General features: G+C 42.2%; 1 protein-coding gene across 12 annotated transcripts in view; it reads right to left on the bottom strand.

Moving 5' to 3' along the window:
• The window catches only part of CRACDL (CRACD like), a 112642-nt gene that overhangs the window by 51608 nt on the left and 40664 nt on the right, over positions 1-20370 (bottom strand). For all 12 annotated transcript variants that reach the window (XM_061626891.1, XM_061626880.1, XM_061626881.1 and 9 more), the window contains 3 exons: positions 17426-17502; positions 10226-10394; positions 433-568 (listed from right to left, as the gene is read on the bottom strand). In XM_061626891.1, coding sequence (XP_061482875.1) covers positions 433-568; positions 10226-10394; positions 17426-17492 — 372 coding nt within the window. In that variant the 5' untranslated portion in view covers positions 17493-17502. The remainder of the gene's footprint in view (positions 1-432; positions 569-10225; positions 10395-17425; positions 17503-20370) is intronic.

Here is a 20370-nt window from a genome sequence, read left to right as displayed (position 1 = left end):
TCTGTGTGGGATATTGATTGGGGGAATACATTGATTCAAGTCAGAGGATGTTGGTGGGTAATGATTTTGTGATTTGGGATGAACTCTATGTAGAATATTAATAGGAGAAATGGAAGGGGGAGGGGGGAGAGAGATATTAATAGGGGAAATGGAAGGGGGAGGGGAGGGAGAGAGAGAGGGGGGTGGGGGGTGGCCCCAACCATTGCTGGCATACAGCCACCACCCAATTGCCCCCAAAGGAATAAAGTCTTTGAGAGAGGGAAAGAAAACATTTCCCACCCCAGACTTAGAGGAACCCTACTGAGAATGTTTAATGTGCTTAAATTAAGGCCATATGTATGTTACTATCAGATAGAAAAAAGGAAATCCAGAGCTACATTTAGAAATATGAAGGGGGGAAGAATGAGCAATGCTATATACGTTTTATTTTACCTGCAAAGCCCTAATTCGATCAGAAACATTTTCCTGAGAAAATACTCGGACTGATCTAGCAGGTTCTTGTGCAGCCTCAGAAATGAAAATACTCTCATGCGACAAGGCTCTGCTTCCCATAATACCTTTGTGCATCCTAGGAGAATATGGAACACTAATGAAAAATGCACATGATCATAAAATAGGGGTGTTTAAAAAAAGAAGCATATTTCATATGTTCACTTGAGTCCAAGTATAATGAATGAGAAGAATGGCCAAAGATAGAGAATCCCATGGTCATTTGGGACACCATATTTTAGGGACAACAATTACTTTTGAAAACCAGCTGAGAAGGGATGCAAATGCACTGGACAAACCTAAAGGTGTAGCCTAGAATCTTTTGCAACACCCACCACAGAAACATTAGAAAATAACTCTGTGCTTATTTATATCAGATGCCTGTAAAACAATTGGCAAAAAAAAGACTTGTAACCCAGCCTATTTTGCAGAACTGAAAGGGGTTCTGGGTGCAAATCTTCTATCATGGGCTGCAATTGCTTCAAGCAGCAATGTCCCTGCCAAAGTGCACTGCTTAGGCATGATATAAATAAGTCTTCTTGTGGTTGAGTGACACGTGATATACATTGCCATCCTTCCTTAAGAGTTAGGACTGCCTTATACCACGTCAGACCATTGGTCCACCTCGCTCAGTATTTTCAACACTGACTGGCAGCAGCTCTCCAGAGAAATATTCCTGCATTAAATGAAGATGTTATTGAATATATGCAGGGAAAACATAAATGTGAATAGGAACAATGAAATTATTATCCCAACGACTGCTATAAATATGTTCAATAAAACAATAGGTAGAAAAGGAAGATCCGCTGTAGAAGGATCCACACAGAAAAAATGCCGTGCAAGTTCAATGTATTTGAGATTATTCAAGAATAATTTCATTAAAGAAAGAACATGAAAATGAAATGAAAATAATCTGCACAGAAAATTCTCTAGGACATGCAGAACCAGTCTGGAATGTTTTGCTTGGCTTCGCAAACCTCTTCTGGCCTCACCTGAGATGGAATATCCATATTTGCTTTGCATTTCACTTTTGGCAAATTACAGTGATGTCCCAAGAATGATGGGGCCCTCTAATGCTTTTTGGTAGTCTTAGCTTCTCTGAAAATTCCTCTACCCAAGGACAAACCTTAAAATTAACTTTAATAACTCTACTGCTTATGATACCCATGTTTAAAAAACTGGAAACAAAATGCTAAAAAAGGACAGATGTAGTGTTGATTTTCTTCTGAATAATTAGAATAGTTACAAATAACAACATGTATATTTAATATGAAGTATTTTCAGTTCTGCTGCTTTGGGATATCACAGGTTTTCTACCAGCAAACAGCAAATAAAGCCATGTAGAGTTAGGAGAACTTTTTGACATTGTGGCTTGGCACCCCCTAATGGCAGCACTGTGTAATGCAATCTTTATTAGCACTGGAAGGACTTTGGGTATTCACACAGTGCATAGTTCCTAAGCAGCAGTGCTGGGGCTCAACTCACGTGGAAACCATGCCCTCCAACCTGAAAACTATGATCTCTAATTTCAGGGTCAATTACTGTGGTTACTTAGTGGTACAGGCAAAAAACTCTGTGTGTACTGTTGCTCTCTCCATTGTTATTAGGCAACATGATTTGGGCCTGGGATCTGACTTGAAAACAGACATATCTATACTAGCTACGGGTCCATCGTAACTAAGTAAGAAAAGCCCTGCTGGATCAGACCAAAGGCCTATATTTTATCCTCACAACAACCCTGTAAGGTAGACTAGGCTGAGAGAAAGTGACTGGCCAAGGTCACCCAGTCAGCTTCATGGCTGAGTGGGGATTTGAATCCTGGTCTCCCAGTTCCTCCTCCATCATTCTAATCATTACACCATATAGTTCAGCGTTCTGTTACTAAGATGTCCAACCAGATGTCTAAGGGAAGCCCACAAGCAGGACAAGGGTGTAATACCACTCCTCTGCTCATGATCCCCAGCAACTGGTATTCAGAGGCATATTACCTCTGATGCTGGAAGTAACACAGCCATCATGACTAGCAGTCACCAACAGTTTTATCCTCCACAAATTATTCTAATCCTCTTTTAAAAGTTAGTAGCCATCACTACATATTATGCGTGTGAATTCCATAATTCCTATGAACTACATGAATAAGTACTTCTTTTTGTCCTTCCCAAATTATTATTATTAATAAAAGAATTTATATACCACCTTTCAATTAAAGAATGCATACCAAGGTGGTTCAAACAAATAAAGGTCAACAGCAAAATCAGAAGAACAAAATCAATTATAAAAATATAAACATTCTGCAGAATGCAAATTGTAATACAATAAAATACAATATAAGAAATAAAAGAAGCAATAAAAATACAATTAAGAATCATACAGCATCTAGCACAGCACATTATAATTGCAACAACTGGCAGAAAAATCATAAAGTGGTCCACTAAGGCCATCAGCCATTTTCAAGTAGTCTGTAGGGGAAAAAATTTGGGAACCACTGGACTAGAATCTACTTCATCAGATCAGATGTTTTCACTATGGTATGTAATCACTATGACAAAGAAACAGATTCTAAATCTTTCAGTCAGATACTCTCAGACACAACAATTATGTTCTTTTTATCTAATTATTAAGTGGTCTAAACAATGTTAGTTTTTACATAGCATATTTTAATAAACATGTTCTTTTTAAATTAATTTTTAAAAGATATTTGTGGTGTGTTCTTTACATGCTCTTGAGATCTGGTATATAAAATACTAGAAAATGTCACAATACATACAAAAAGGGATTGTGAAGGACTACAAAGGGACTTCTCAAAACTGAGTGAATTGGTGGTAAAATGGCAAATGCAATTCAATGTAAATAAGTATAAAGTTATGCATATTAGAGAAAAAAAATTCACATATACACTCATGGGTTCTGAACTGGTGGTGACTAACTGTCCTGCCTGAAACCAAGAGATGCAGACACACACGGTTCTGTGAGGTTTTCTCTTTTTATTAGAGTTATAATTATGTCAAAAGCCTTCCGACTCATTCACCTAACTATGCTTTCTAGGAACTAATTTCCTCGCTAACACTGACTAAGCAAGTCTTCGCAGCCACAAATGTTGACGCAGCAAATTCCCCCTTCAGACCGCCTTAAATAGGTTTCTCTTTCGTGCAAGGACGCCGGCTCCTTCTTAACCCCGACCATTGCACGTCACACCTCCAAAGCAGTTGGGAACGGGGCAAAGGGAGCTGAACCTCAGCTTCCCCCTCCAAAGCGGGGGGGGGGGGAAACAGTCTGTTCAGGCATGGAAAGTGGCTGGGTGTCTAGCTCAGTATCAGCAAGTTGGCAAGATGGTGCTTCAAGATGGACAAGGGGGAAGTGTTCAAAGGAGCAGCCTCTGACAGCCTAGGCTGCACTTCTGCGGGGGGGGGCAGGTGACTGGGTGTGCTGTGAGCCCTCCCCCCCAAGTCATCGCCCCAGTCCTCAAAGTCAGTTTCCTTCCTTGAAGCCCCCCCTTGATCCTGGGTCATAACATCATCCCCCCTCCCATGCCAAAGCTCCCCCCACCCTGGGGGTTTGGACTTGCCTGGATAAGCTTCAGGGAACTCTCTCACCAAATCCGGCACATGCACGTTGGTTGCTGCCTCCCAAGATCGTTCCTCTTGAGGGTATCCCAACCACTGGATCAACTATTGTACCTTTCCTCAGTACCACTGAGAATCCAGGATCCATTCCACTTCAAACTCTTCCTGACCATCAACCACCAAAGGGGGAGGCGGGGCTTCCATTGTTCGATGGAGATCCAGTGGCTGCTCTAGAGTAAGCAGAGAGCAGTGAAAGACGGGATGGACTCTCAAGGAAGGTGGGAGGCAGTGACGAAATGCCATAGGGTTGATCTGGGCTTCTACGTCAAAGGGTCCCAGTCTCACAGCCCACAAAGTCTGACTAGGAACCCTTGTGGGTAAGTAACGCATGGATAGCCACACTTTGTCTCCAACCTGTATTTCCAGGCCAGGCTACCAGTGTCGGTCCGCCTGCCACTTATAGTCAGCTTGCACCCATGCTAGTTGCTCCTGTAGCAAATGCTGCATTGCTTGCAGTTCCTGCACAAACTCCACTGCTACCAGAATAGCTCAGGGATAGGCAAAGGTGCACGGGTGATATCCCAAGTTGGTTAAGAATGGAGTCTACTGCATCGAGGCATGCACAGAATTGTTATACGCGAACTCTGCCAAAGGCAGTAAAGCCACTCAATTGTCCGGCTGGTAATTTACATAACAACAGAGATACTGCTCCAAAGTAGCATTTACTCTCTCTGTCTGTCCATCTGTCTGGGGGCGGTGTGCAGACAACAGTCTTAGCTCATTCCCCAGCAAATGCCATAACGCTTGCCAGAAGCAGGTGGTGAACTGGGTTCCCTGATCCAAAACCAAACTGGAGAGGAGTCCATGGAGCCAAAAAATGTGCTCTACAAATAATTGGGCAGTCTCACGAGCAGTTGGCAACCCGGTGCAGGGGATGAAATGTGCCATTTTATTGAAAGCATCTACAACCGCAAAAACAATCGTCTTCCCCTGGGAAGTGGGGAGATCCATGATGAAGTCAAAAGTCACCACTTGCCATGGCCCCTCAGGCATGGGAAGGGGCTTTAACAAACCTGAGGGTTATCCCTGTGCATGTTTCACCCTCACACAAGTCGGACAGGATTGGACGTACCTCTCTACATCATGTTTAATTTTTGGCCACCAAAAAGCCCTTGTGACTGTCTGCAAGGTTTAAAAAAAAACAAAATGTGCAGCAGTGGGGGTGTCATGGCACTGGCAGAGGACTTTGGATTGCAACTCTCCAGTAGGCACGTACAAAGCCTCATAGTGCTAAAACAGTCCACCCCTTTTAGAGAATCCAGGTGCACAGTTCTGCATTGCTTCCTCCAATTCTCGTATCCGCTCCTGAGTATATGGGTCTTTCTCTTGAGCACTATGCAAGTCCTTGACCCAAGAGTCTGGACAACTGGCCACCACCAATTTATCCAAGGGCATGATTTGACTTTCTGAAGTAGCAGGTTGCTCCTCCTTGAACTCTGGCTTGCAGGACAAGGCATCCGCCCGATGATTCTGTGCTTGAGGAATATAGTTAATGAGGAAGTGGAATCTGGCGAAGAACTGTGCTCAAAGCACTTGACACTGGTTCAGTTTCCGGGCCATCTGAAGACTCTCCAGGTTCCGATGATCCATGTGGACTTCCATTTCATGTCACACCCTCTCCAGAAGGTGACACCAAGTTTCAAAAGCATCCTGAATGGCCAGGAGTTCTTTCTCCCACACTGTGTAGTTGTGCTTGGCACTTGTCAGCTTTCTGGAGAAGTAAGCACAGGGTCACAAGCCCCCCCTTCTGGACTGGCTGCAATAACACCGCTCCAATAGCTACATCTGACACATCACTCTCCACCACGAAAGGCTGCTGGTGGTTGGCATGCTGGAGTACTGATTCTGAGGTGAACATCTGCTTCAACTCTTCAAATGCTTGTTGCGCAGAGTCAGTTCAATGAAAAGGTCCCAAACCCTTTAAACAGTCAGTAAGGGGGGCTGTCTTGTTGGAGAAGGCAGTGATGAAACAGTGGTAGTAGTTAGCACATCCCAAAAAGCGGTGGAGATCATTAGGGGGGTGTCAGGAGAGCACACAGCACACCTTCTCCAGATCCATCTTGACTTCTATGGGGGAGATGCAATAGCCCAAGAAATCCAAAGTGGTCAGGTCAAACTTGCACTTCTCCAGCTGGTGTACAGGTGATGCTCTTTGAGTCTCTGTAGCACAGCCCTCACATGCTCCTCGTGCTGTTCGTGAGAGTCAGAGTAAATCAGAATGTCATCTAAATAAACTATGACGAAGCGGTCCAAATAGTCCTGGAAGATGTCATTCATGAGATTCTGGAAGACTGCTGGATCGTTCGATAGTCTAAGTATTCAAAGTGTCCATAATGTGTCTTGAAAGCAGTCTTCCACTCATCCCTTTCCTTGATTCTGACCCAATTGTAAGCTCCGTTGTAAATCCAGTTTGGTGTAAAGTTTAGCCAAATGCAAGCACTCCACCATTTCCCCAATTAAAGAGAGGGGGTACCAGTCGGGAATAGTGATTTTGTTCAACTTATGGTAATCCTGACATGGGCGTAGCTCCCAGTTCTTCTTCTTGACAAACAACAGTGGCACCCCAGCAGGAGACTTGGACAGCCATATGAAACCTTGCTGCAGGTTAGCATCCAAGAATTCCCACAACACTGCCAATCCCGGCTCCGACAGGGAGCAGATGCATCCTGATGGAATACTAGCCCCTGGCAACAAGTCTATGGCACAGTCACAGGGATGGTGAGGGGGCAGTTGGTCAGCTTCCTTTTTATTGAACACATCCTTGAATTCCTGATACTTTGCGGGTAGGTACGTCTCTTCAGGCAGGGATGTGGCAGCCAACGTTAAAGGCATAGTTTTCTCGGGGGGTTGACAATGCTGCTTGCAATAATCCGACTGGAACGTCATGGTAGCCTCCTTCTAGGAAATAACAGGATTGTGTTGAGCCAGCCAGGTCATACCCAGCACCAACGGAAAACATGGCAAGGCGGCTAGATAGAAGGACAGCTGTTCCACATGCCCGGGCACTTTGACCCTCAGGGGCCTCGTAGCTCTGGTGACCTCTGTAGTTTTTAGCGGCTGCCCATCAATGGTCTCCACCATGAAGGGTGACTCAAGCTCCACGATGGACACTTTATGCCTCCGGGCAAAGTCCAAGTCCATGAGATTACTGGAAGCTCCTGGGTCCACCATGGCAAACACCTGAACTTCTCCCCCTGCTGGCAAGGCTAAGTGAACAGGTAGATGTAAGGCCGATCCCTGTGGGAGAGGCTTAACTTGAGGTCGCTAACTTGCAGACAACCCCAGCTCTTGGACCTCTACAAGGGCTGGGATTTGTAGTTTTCCTGCACCTGCGCCTTTTCCAACTTGGCAGGGCAGGACTTGGCCATATGCCCTGCCGTCCTGCAATATAAATATAGTTCCTCCTTGCATCTCTTCTCCTTCTCCTCCTCTGTCAGGTGTGGCTACGCCCCTCCTATCTGAATGGACTCCACCCCCGAATGCGATGAGGTTTCCATGCTGGGTGGATTGCAGATGCGGGGGAGCAGTAAGGGGGGCAGGGTTCAAACCACCTCAGCCCTATGTTCCTGACAGCAACCCTCAAGCCTGCTGTCAATCTGTAGGTAAAGCTGAACAAGTTCTGAGAAAGTGCTCAGTGGAGGGGCTCGAGCCAACTCACCCAAAACCTCCGAGCTGCGCCCCTGCCGGTATAAAAACACCAATCCAAAGTCACTGAAATCTGTCTCTTGAGCCAGGATGCGAAAAGAGTTGGTGTAAGTTCCAACTGAGTTTTTCCCTTGCTTCAAGCTCCCCAACTGCCTGGACACCTGTTGCACGGGGAGTCCCTGGATCACAAACTGAGTCATTTGAAGATGCAAGGCTCGATTCTCGGCTCAAAGGGACTGGGTTTTAGTTCGGAGGCTCTGGACTTCGGTTAACACGGCTTGCATGACTTGGTGAAGGTCCTCCCCTGCTCCGCCACTTGCTTCCATCCTTTTGGTCATGGTGGCATTAGAGGGAGAAGGATGTGGCTGCTTCAAACTGTACTGCCCGAAGCCAAGAGATGTAGACGCAGATGGTTCTGTGAGGTTTTCTCTTTTTATTAGTTACAGTTATGTCAAAAGCCTTCCAATTCATTCACCTAACTATGCTTTCTACGAACTAATTTCCTCGCTAACACTGACTATGCAGGTCTTTGCAGCCACAGATGCCGACGCAGCAAATTCCCCCTTCAGAGCCGCCTTAAATAGGTTTCTCTTTCACGTGAAGAAGCCGGCTCCTCCTTAACCCTTACCATTGCTCTTTGCGCCTCCAAAGCCATTGGAAACAGGGCGAAGGGAGCTGAACCTCAGCTTCCCCCTCCAAATGCAAGGCAGCACTTCAAACACAGGCAAGAAGGAGTGTTCAAAGGAGCAGCCTCTGACAACCCAGGCTGTGCTTGCGCAGGGGGGAAGGTGAATGGGCACGCTGCGAGCCCTCCTCCCTCAAGTCATCTCCCCAGTTGTCAAAGTCAGAATCCCCCTCCTTGAAGCCCCCCCCCAGTCCTGGGTCATAACATTGACCAAAACAAGACGTTGGGGTTGTAGTAGATAGCTCAATGAAGATGTTGACACAGTGTGCAGCAGCTGTTTGAAAAGGGCAAATCTCATGCTAGGGATCATTATGAAAGGTACTGAAAATGAAACTGTCATTATTGTAATACCATTATACAAATCTGTGATGCCACCACATTTATAACAGCGTGTACAGTTGCGGTTGCCTGACCTCAAAAAGGATATTGTAGAGTTGGAAAAGGTTCAGAAAAGGGCTACCAAAATGAAGCAGGGGATGGAGCAACTTCCCTATGAGGAAAGGCTGCAGCATTTGGGGCTTTTTAGTTTAGAGAAAAAGTTAGTATGAGGTGACATGATAGAACTGTATAAATTATGCATGGCATGGAGGAAGTGCATAGAGAAAAGTTTTCTCCCTCTCTCATAACACTAGAACTCATGGACATCCAATGAAGCTGAATGTTGGAAGATTCAGGGCAGACAAAAGTAGTACTTCTTCACACAGCACATAGTTGAATTATGACATTCACTTCCTTAAGAAGCAGTGATGGCCACCAACTTGGATGGCTTTAAAAGAGGATTAGATAAATTCATGGAGGATCAGGCTATCAATGGCTACTAGCCATGACAGCTATGTTCTCCCTCCATAGTCGGAGGCAGGCAGTATGCTTCTGAATACCAGTTGCTGGAAACTGCAGGAGGGGAGAATGGTCTTGCACTCAGAGCCTGCTTGCAGGCTTCCCTTGGGTGTCTGGTTGGCCACTGTGTGAACAGGATGCTGGACTGGATGGGCTGATCCAGCAGGCTCTTCTTATGTTCTTATTCTTTACATGACTAACATATTTACAGGTAGAATGTCAAAGCTAGAAAAAAGAAGCTTTAAATAATGTAACTATTTATAAAGATTTCAATACAACCTTTAAGTAAGGGCTGTAGAAGATATATCATTTTATCTTCCCAGTCATGCCATAAGATATATTGTAAGATTTGGGAGGAAGGGAGGGATATAAACTGAATAAATATATATTATCTTAGACTGAGATATAGTATTTGTCCAAAGCTATTAAGGGAGATCCTCAGTTCAGCAAAAACTTGTAGCTCACTGTAACACACTTCTTTTACATTGGTCATGTCCACATGTCACAGAAAACTATAAACCATGGCTTACCATGTATGAACCAATTGTGCCTGCTTCACTCCTCCCCACTTGCCTTGGATAGAAACAAACCATGATCTCTGGCTTGGCACTACATCCAAACCAGGGACTGTGGTTTGTTTTGCTCAAACAAACACAATTTATAAGCCAAAAAAACCCACCTTGGCTTACCATCATGGTTTATTTGAAACAGAGTAGAGCTCAGCAGGCAATAAGGCATCGTTTAAGGCTTACTGTGATGTGTGAATGCAACTTTTTTTGCATACTGAAATATATTTGAAGCCTTCCCCATACTCTCAAAGGAAGTAAAATGCTTGAGCATGCAACTACAGGTCTCTTGGGAGGTTTAATCTACAAGAAGTAATTTGGCTTTTCCAAAAGGGAATTCTTTGTTTTGTGAAGAAGCTAAAGACAGTTCACAGACTTACTCAAGTTCTTCTTCAGAATCGTAATCTATGTGCAAGGACTGTGAAGCTGTGACATCACTTGCAGACTGGCATGGTTTCAGACTACTGCATCCTGAAGATGATAATGTCTCTTTCCTTTTTCTTTTCCCAAAGAACTTTTTAATAGATTTAAACTTAGACTTCTTCTTTCCTAAGAGTGAATAAATATTAAAGGAGTCAAAATATTTTTATGCAAAGCTGTTATTTATTTATTCACCAAGAAAGTAATCCCCCCACCCTCTCAAGTTGTCTTTTCCACCAAATGTTTCCTTGAATGAACAGTAAATGAATTGTGAGGTTATAAAGGTACATTATAAAAAACCCTGCAAGATTAACATTTAATGTAATAAGACTGTGAAGTATAAAGTCAGTGTTAAATGGTGGATGCAGAGAACAGAATTAAATTACAGTCTGGTAACTTGGCGTCTCTTCACTAATCACTTAAGAGAAAGACAGTCTTGTTACCAAATGATATGACTAATTTAAAACATAAAAATAGCTTGCTGAGGTGGAAAATGCACATGCTGATATTCTGAATGAGAATTATGTTACCAAGTGGTGCTTTCAATGTTAAAACAAGAGTCAAGTGATAATATTGAAGTGTGCTGCTAAGCTCTGTACCACAGAAATTAAGCTTAATCAAGCATAATTTCAACCCTATCACTTTCAGATACAAATGGCTCTTAGCACTCTAAATGCTTTTGGAGGAGCACTTCTAATTAAGTACAGTAATATATGGCATGTTTGGACGATAAACAGTAGGTAGAATGAAAAGGTTCCCAACAAGGGTTGTTTTACTAGTTCTATTGGTTTTCCCATGTACACCTAAAATAGAAAACTTGCTTTTCTATCCTGGGAATCTATAGGGCCTTACCAGTGATGGCACCCAAGCTCTGGAATGACCTACCCTCTGAGGTAACCTCTGTACTGACACCATTTATTTTCTACAGTGTCTGGAGATGCACTCTTTAGTACAGGTTGTGTTAATCTGCCAGTAATTTATTTTGATCATCATTATTATTAGATTTATAAGCCACTTATATGTCATAATGGCTTCTAAGTGATTTACAAGCATAAAAGCAATTATAAAACACATACATAATTAAAATACACAATAAAACAATTCCATCAAAACATTAACATCTAAATTATACAATAAAACAAGCATATTTAAAAGCATAACAATTAATCAGTTAAAAAGCAATTAAAACAGTTTGATCAAGCAATTCAAGTTCAGGGGAACGCATATCTGAACAGGTGTCTTCATGACCCAGCAGAATGCCAATATGGATGGGGCCTCTCATATTTCTGTAAGGATGGCATAGCTTGCTGTTTATCGGTACTTCATTGAGTTTTATATTCTGTATTTAAAGCTTCTGGGTTTTATGTATGTTTCTGGCATTTTGATAATGTTTTTTATTTACTATTTAATGATGCTTTTATTTGACTATTGTGTAACCCACCCCTAGGACTGTTTGGCGAAGGTTAGAATTATAAATTGAGTAAATAATAATAATCTCTGCATCGCAAATCTGTATATACAGATGAATATAATATGCTAAACTGAGTGCAGATAGCCTGCCATCTGAAAGCAATTAGCTGAGCTGTTGTGATACCATGGAATGTTTATAAACATTCTAACTGCTCAGGCTGTGTGTCAGGAACAGAAAGATGAACAGTTAAAAGTCTATAAGTAAGGGAGCTATTTGTTGAAAAAATACCCTTTTATACATGGCCTAAAGACAGAAAGAACAGTGGGCTCAGCAGGCAAAAAGAGAAGGGAAAGGTACGAAACTTGAGTGAGGAGATGATCTAAGAAATAGGAAAGCTGAAAAAAGTGAATCAAAGAAAGAATCAGCTTGTAAGCAGGAACTTGATGGTAGGCATGATAATAAAGAGCCAATAAGAAAGAATGAATGTGAAACTCTCACAAAGGAGGATTAAAGAAATAATACATGTTTTGGTAAGAGGAGAATGGGGGTGGTAGTACTGAAGATTAGGGAGAATGAGGAAATGATAATGAAATGTTACATAATAATTGATGTACACAAATCCAATATTTGGCTGCAGACTTCTAGTTTGGACATGGAGGCCTGTCCCTGTGCAGAAAAGCTGATGAGAAGCCTCTTCTGTTTTTACAATTCTATGACTCTAGGAAGAGGCAAAAATCAGGCCTGTCTAATTCCTCAGTTCTTGTTTTTTTTAAAGAAAAGTTAGCACAGAGTAAAATGCATAGACACAAAACTGAAATAAAAAGGAAATTGCCCATTTTTGAATTGCTAAATTGATAATTCTACCACATACATATAATTCTGATTTTGTTATACGTCTAGGAACAGATAATTGGTATATGTAAAAACTTCTTTCATATTCCTGTATTTGCACCCCTCTATATTATCCCCCTCTAGGATGCACACCTTAATGTGGTGAGGGGGTTTAAGAGTGTTGAAGAAGCTGAGAGCAATGCCGTCAGGAGTCTAAACCAAGAGGGTAGACTCCTAGCAGGGGCACCCAAGGCGGAATGGTCAAAGCTGAGACACCAGACTAAGATGCATCCAAACCACCTCTGAATATCTCTTACCACGAAAACCCTATGAACAGAGTATCCAAAATGCAACACAAGATAGCGCTGGAAGATGAGACCCCCAGGTCAGAAGGCACTCACCGAGCTACTGGGGAAGAACAAAGGAAAAGTATGAGTAGCGCTGTGACTAATGATGCAGCTGGATCAAACCTGAAAGGAAGCCCAGAGGCCGATGCACACAGATGCAAAAGGAGAGTCCGGAGTTATATGACGCACACAATAAGAACATGGAATGTGAGAAATATGAACCAGGGAAACTGAGAAATTGTCAAGCAAGAAATGGAACATATCAACATTACAATACTTGGCGTGAGTGAATTAAAATGGACGGGAATGGGACATTTTCAATTAGGCAACTACAAAATATTTTATGCAGGAAATGAGAAATTAAGAAGAAATGGGGTTGCTTTAATAGTGAGAAGTGATGCAGCAAAAGCAATTAGGAAGTGAGTGATATCAATGAGATTAAACAGGAAACCTATTAACATAACCATCATTCAAGTCTATGCTCCAATGGCAAATGCAGAAGAAGAGGAATTGGAGAGGTTTTATGCAGAAGTACAGGAAGAAATTGATCACACATCAAAACAAGATGTGCTGATAATCATGGGGGACTGGAATGCAAAGTAGGGAACAGAGAAGAACTAGGAATTGTGGGGAAATGGGGCTTAGGAGATAGAAATGAAGCAGGAGAGAGACTTGTTGTATTCTGTGAAGCCAATAATTTGTTTCTTGCGAACCCATTTTTTGAGCAACCATGTGGACATCACCAAATGGTCAATATAGGAATCAAATTGATTATATAATTGGTAGCAGAAGATGGAGAAGTTCCATACTTTCTGCGAAAACAAGACCAGGAGCAGACTGCAGTACAGATCATGAACTGGTTGTATCGAAAATCAGAGTAAAGCTAAAGAAGAACAACAAAGCTATCATAATGCCAAAATACAATTTAAATAACATCCTAGAAGAATATAAACATCAAATAAGGAACAGATTTGAGGCTTAAAACTTAGTTGACAGAGAACCAAAAAAACCATGGAGTCAAGACATTATCAGGGAAAAATGCAAAAAGATAATAGCTCTAGTTAAAAAGTGAGAAAGACTTCATGGATGATTGAAGTAACTCTTAAAATGGTTAAAGAGTGAAGGAAAGCAAAAGCAAAAGGAGACAGAAACACGGTTAGAACCTTAAATGCAACTATACAGCAACTAGTACATAGGGACAAAGAGCACTATTACAATAGTTATTGTACAGAAATAGAAGAGGACAACAAAAAGGGTAGAACAAGAGCCCTATTCCAAAAGATTAGAGAAATGAAAGGGAAATTTAAACCAAGAGTAGGGATATTGAATACAATCAACAGGGGAACACACTGACTGACAGAGATGAAATAAAAGGAAGATGGAAGCAATACACTGAAGAACTGTAAAAGAGATGCAAGGATGACATTCATTCATGGAGGAACCATATGATGAAGAACCAGAAATTTTAGAATGTGAGGTGAAAGCTGCTCTTGAAATACTTGGAAGAAACAAATCACCAGGAACAGATGACATACCAATAGAGTTGTTCAAGCTACTGAGACTGAATCTGTCCAAATTTTGACAAAAATCTGCCAAGAAATATGGAAAACTAAACAATAGCCCACAGACTGGAAGAGTTCAATATACATCCCAATAAATAATAAATAAATAAATAATTCCAAAGAAAGAGGATCCCAGGGAATGCAATAATTATCGAACTATTGCCTTAATATCCCATGCAAGTAAAGTAAGGCTCAATATTCCACAACAAAGGCTCTTACCATATATGAGCAAGAAATGCCAGACATCCAAGCTGGATTTAGAAAGGGAAGAGGCACCAGAGATCATATCGCAAACATACAATGGATAATGGAACAGACCAAGGAATTTCAGAAGGAAATCACCCTGTGCTTTATAGATTACAGCAAACCCTTTGATTGTGTAAATCATGAAAAACTATGGAATGCTTTAAAAGAAATGGGGATGCTACAGCATCTGATTGTTCTCATGCACAACCTATACTCTCAATGAGAGGCTACTGTAAGGACAGAATATGAAGAAACCGATTGGTTCCCAATAGGAAAGGATGTGAGACAGGGGTGTATTTTATCACCCTATTTGTTTAATCTGTACACAGAACATATCATACAGAAAGCAGGATTGGACCAAGATGAAGGAGGTGTGAAAATTAGAGGGAGAAATATCAAAGGACATGCAGACAATACCGTACTACTAGCAGAAACCAGTAATGATTTGAAACTAATGCTGATGAAAGTTAAAGAGGAAAGCACAAAAGCAGGACTGCAGCTGAACGTAAAAAAGACTAAAGTAACGACAGCAGAAGATTTATGTAATTTTAAAGTTGACAATGAGGACATTGAACTTGTCAAGGATTATCAATATCTTGGCACAGTCATTAACCAAAATGGAGGCAATAGTCAAGAAAGCAGAAGAAGGCTAGGACTGGGGAGGGTAGCTGTGAGAGAACTAGAAAAGGTCCTCAAATGCAAAGATGTATCACTGAACACTAAAGTCAGGATCATTCAGACCATGATATTCCCAATCTCTATGTATGGATGTGAAACTTGGACAGTGAAAAAAGTGGATAACAGAAAAATCAACTCATTTGAAATGTGGTGTTGGAGGAGAGCTTTACGCATAACATGGACTGCGAAAAAGACAAATAAATGGGTGTTAGAACAAATTAAACCAGGACTATCACTAGAAGTTAAAATGATGAAACTGAGGTTATCATACTTTGGACACATTATGAGAAGACCTGATTCACTAGAAAAGACAATAATGCTGGGAAAAACAGAAGGGAGTAGAAAAAGAGTAAAGCCAAACAACAGATGGATTGATTTCATAAAGGAAGCCACAGACATGAACTTACAAGATCTGAACAGGGTGGTTCATGACAGATGCTGTTGGAGGTTGCTGATTCATAGGGTCACCATAAGTCGTAAACGACTTGAAGACTCATAAGAACAATATAGCATGTCTGAATTTGCCCATAAGAAATTGCCTTTAGCATGAACTGAGTGTGTTATGTTCACATAAGAAGAAATAAAAATGTTTCTAAAAGAACCTGGGCAGCAATGTTTAGGCTAGGGGTTTCCAACCTTTTGGGACTAGGGGGCACATTTCAAATTTTGAGAGACTGCTGCGGCACCAGTCACAAAATGGCTAACACAGGAGGCATAGCATAACACAAAATTAGAAAGTAGTCATAGTTAAGATTTTCCCATAATTATATTTTCATACTAGAAAACTGGAATTTTTGCCTGACACGTAGCTGTTTTTCCCCAAACCAAAGTTTAACGGGAAGTTACATTAAACACACACACAAATTACTTCTGAGTAGACATATATACCACTGTACTGTAAGTTAACTATACAGTGAATTCTTAATGAGTCTGAGGTCTTTAGCTCCTGCACAGCATGACACATGCCTAAGCCTTTTTGCAAAAGTTTGCACATTTGCTTTTTACAGGGAGGGGACTCCTTTAACATTCAGCCACACTTATTATGTTTGCAAAAAACCATTTTTAGGCACTACTTGATTTCAGGCAAACCCAGCACAGAGCAAATGCCTCCTGGTTGCTAGGGAGAAAAGAAGGGCAAATTATGGAGATTCCAAGGACTAGGGGACAAAAAGACAGAAGAAAAGTGCACTAAAAGGGAGGGGACAGCAGCAGCCCAAGAAATCTTACTGCCTAGTGTCCAAACATCTCACTTATCAATTGCAGCTCATACTTCACTCATTGGCTAAGACTGACAGGTAAGAGAAGCCAGGCTGACTCATTGCACAAAAATCACTTTGATGAGTACCTGCAGATTTTGCCCTCTTAGAAACTGGGCCCAGACATCTGTCAGTTACCTGACATCACCACAATATTAGGTGATCCATTTTTCCTTTGCAGCTTGAAGCCAGGCTATAAGAAGGAAAAATGTTCCATTGCAAATACAGGGTGAATTCAGACTGTGCTCTACAAATGAACTTAATGGGGCATGAAGTCACCACCAATCAGCTGATTGGAAGTATATTCAAGCCCTACTTTATGGAAGGTCAGGAACTCTGGTGTATAACAGATCCCGGCAGGGCTTGCATTTGGTGCCAAATTTAAAAGGTGATGAATGCAAATCCAACTTGCTAAGGATCAGTTGCAAGCTCAGTTTAAGGCTGCCAATTGTTCCTTTGCAGCTGCTCTTTTTCCTGCCCCACACATACTGTCAGGTGTGGATTAGATGAGGAAAAACAGCATTATGTGCCAAATTAGAATCCCTGCCAGAGCAAATTTCACATGCAGGCTGGAGGATTCCCATGTCTGGTCTGAAGGACTGCATTCAGCCTGCAGGCCAGAGGCTCCTCACCTACCCTGACCTAGAATTATTATTTATTCATATGCAAACATATACAGATTTGACCAATGAAGTGATTAAATAAGACAAATTTTAAGATATGTTTAAAGTGGATGACAGTCCTAGAACTAGCAGAACTCTTACTGTAAAAGTCTAATAGACACTGCAGTGAGGTTCTCTCAAACATAAAATTAAACTAGGTCTTTTACCTGAACCTTCTTCATCAAATCCTTCACTCTCCTGGAATTTGATATCCATGGTCCTTGTGGAACTCATATAGCAGTCACTATATGGAAAATGAAAAGGATATTATCACAGTATATTATCTAGGCTTATTTGATATTAAATATAAGGTGGGGTGGCAAGCTGTGGCCCTACAGAAGTTGTTAAATTATAACTTCCATAATTCCTGATCATTGGGCATGCTAGTTGGGGCTGATGGGAGTATTTTGGTGGAAGAATTACAAACTACAATACTGGCAAATGATAATTAGTTTGGGTGGCACTGACAGCATCACATTACTTGAAGTTTTTAATCTAGAGATCAATTCCTCATAGAGAACTTCACTTTATTCCTGTAAAGTCCTTCCCAAGATTTAATAAATTCTTAATCTTTTGATATTGTTGACCATGAAACATTGGTGATGTGAGCCCAAGATCTTGTAGATGTTTGCAGTACCACTCCTGAATGGTTCTGCTAGGCACTGACAGACATCTGCTCATGTCATGCCTAGCTCTGACCTTGTGCCAGACACCAAGTCTTTGGAGGACAAACCAGGCATACCACAGTTCTTGGAACCAGTGCTGAGGATCACCTTGAAGGGCTCTCTAGTGGGAGACCTGCTGAAGAACCATTCAAGCTGCCAGAGAATGAGATGGAACCATTCCTCAGTCCTCAAGAACACTGGCAAAAAAAGGAGTGGCCCCAGGCTGAAGAGGGATGACAGCATGTGACTATGGACCCAGAGTCATTTTGGAACTCATGAGTAAGGAATCCCTGGAACTCCTTTACTATCTCAGCAGCTGGGATTAGGGTGTGGCCTAGGAGGCCACACAGTATAAGATCTCCCTCTTGAGCCTTCCAGTTGCTAGAAACAACACAGATCTCTTCTCTCCTCCCCCCCCCACCCATTGCTATGCTGTATCTTACTTGAACACCCTGTACTGACCATGGAATGCTGTTTGACCCTGCTCTGGTTTGGATCTGTTGTTGTGTAAATTTGTATATTTGTTAAGCAGAGAATAACAGCAGTCTGAAATGCCTGTGTGCCAGTGTGCGAGCGTTTACCTAAGAAAGCAGGCTTTTACCCTGCATTAGGATCACTGAGACTTAAGAGTAAAATAAGAAAAGCTACTTTATTTATAGAAATACATTGTAGATAGAAAGGCATACCTAGTTCTAACTAACTAACTAAGTTGGAGGGTTGGGAGTTACCCTCATGGCTAGGAGAGAGAGAGCAGAGACAAAGGTGTCTCCTCTCTCTTGGACAGTCAGAGAAGAGAAGAGAGGAAAGGGCGGAAGGAGGAGGGGCAGAAGCTTCCCTTCAGACGTATCAGCCGGAAGGAAGTCAGTCAGAGCATCACAGGTAAAGGTAGTGAAGCCTTGCCATCTGGAGGACCCTATCTCCCTTCTGGAACATAAACAAAAGAACAAAACAGGAGTTACTCTTGCCCCACTTCCAACACCCCTTCTCAACGCGTGTTTGGTTCAGCCCACGAGGTTCATCTTGTCTCGCAACTTGCAATGTCTGACTTTGTCCAACACCTTCTTGAGAGCGTCTGCAGTCATGTCTTCTGTTGGACAATACTCCATCTTGAGTAGTCCTCTGCGGTAGGTGGGTGCTTCACGTCTATGTGCTTGGTGTGTGAACTCACCCCTTCTGACTCCAAGAGTCTGTTGCATCCTTGCTTGCTTCCCAGTCCCTTTTGGTTGGCGAGCTGGTTTTTCAGCACAGGTATCCCACTCTTACCACCACATCTGGCTTGGTAACAGTACTGATATACAGACATTTTCTGATGTCTTGTCTTGTATCTCTCAGCATTTTCTTTAGCATTTGGCTTTTTCTTGAATTTCCTCTTGTAGCCTGCAGCTTTCCTTTCTTGAGAAAGCTTGGTCAGTGTCCAAGTTTTATTTTTGCGTAGAGCTTCCAGCTCTTCCTTGGCTGGCTGCCTCCACCTCTCAGCTTTAGCTTTGGGTAAGGCTTCAATCTCTTTCCAGGTCTCTGGTTCTGGAAGTTCACCTCTCACGAGGTAAGCAAATCTGTCTGATAGTACACCTCTGTTGGTGCGTCTGGGTGCTGGAGCTTCGGCTGCCCCTTCTGGCTCTGATGTCTGTTCTGGCTCTGTTGCCTCTTCTGGCCCAGCTGCCTCTTGTAGCTCAGACTGCTCACCTTCCTCTGCAGGTATATTATTGTTATACCTTCTGTGGTGGAACAATAACTTGGCTTCTTCCTCCTTTTCGCTGTCATCTGTTTGGTGTGGCGCCCCTTCTGGTCAGTGTGCGCACTTTCCTTCATCAAAGTGGACAGCTCTGCATACTTCAATTTCACCAGTTTTGGGATCTATTACTCTGTATCCCTTCTGCATTGAAGAATATCCAATGAATATTACTTCCCTGGCAGTGTTGTCAAGTTTTGACCTCTTTTGTTTCGGGATGTGCACAAAGGCTTTGCACCCAAATACACGAAGGTATGACACGTTTGGTGTCCTATCATGCCATAGTTCAAATGGTGTTTTGTTGGTTGCAGATGCAGGAAGTAGGTTCTGCAGGTAGGTGGCAGTAACCGCAGCTTCTCCCCAGTATTTCTTTGGTAACTGTGCATCTTCCAACAAGGAATGAATCATTTCTCCAAGAGTCCAGTTCATGTGTCCCACAACCCCATTTTGTTCTGGGTTGTAGATAACTGTAGTCTGGTGCTCTATGCCTTCCTCACGGAGAAAGTCTTGCATAGCTCTAGACATATATTCTGCTCCATTGTCAGATCTTATGATCTGTGACTTTCTGCCAAATTTGTTTGACACAATTCTGACATAGTCCTTCAATTTTTGAAGTAGTTGACTTTTCTCTTTTAGCAGGTACATTGTAGTATACCTGGAGTAGTCATCTATAAACATCAGCATGTATAAATTTCCACCCTGGGATGGCACTTTCATT

This window comes from Rhineura floridana, chromosome 5 (genome assembly GCF_030035675.1).
Source record: "Rhineura floridana isolate rRhiFlo1 chromosome 5, rRhiFlo1.hap2, whole genome shotgun sequence".
NCBI lineage: Eukaryota > Metazoa > Chordata > Lepidosauria > Squamata > Rhineuridae > Rhineura > Rhineura floridana.
The sequence above is the reverse complement of the archived record's forward strand: the minus strand, read 5'-3'. Positions and strand labels throughout refer to the sequence as shown.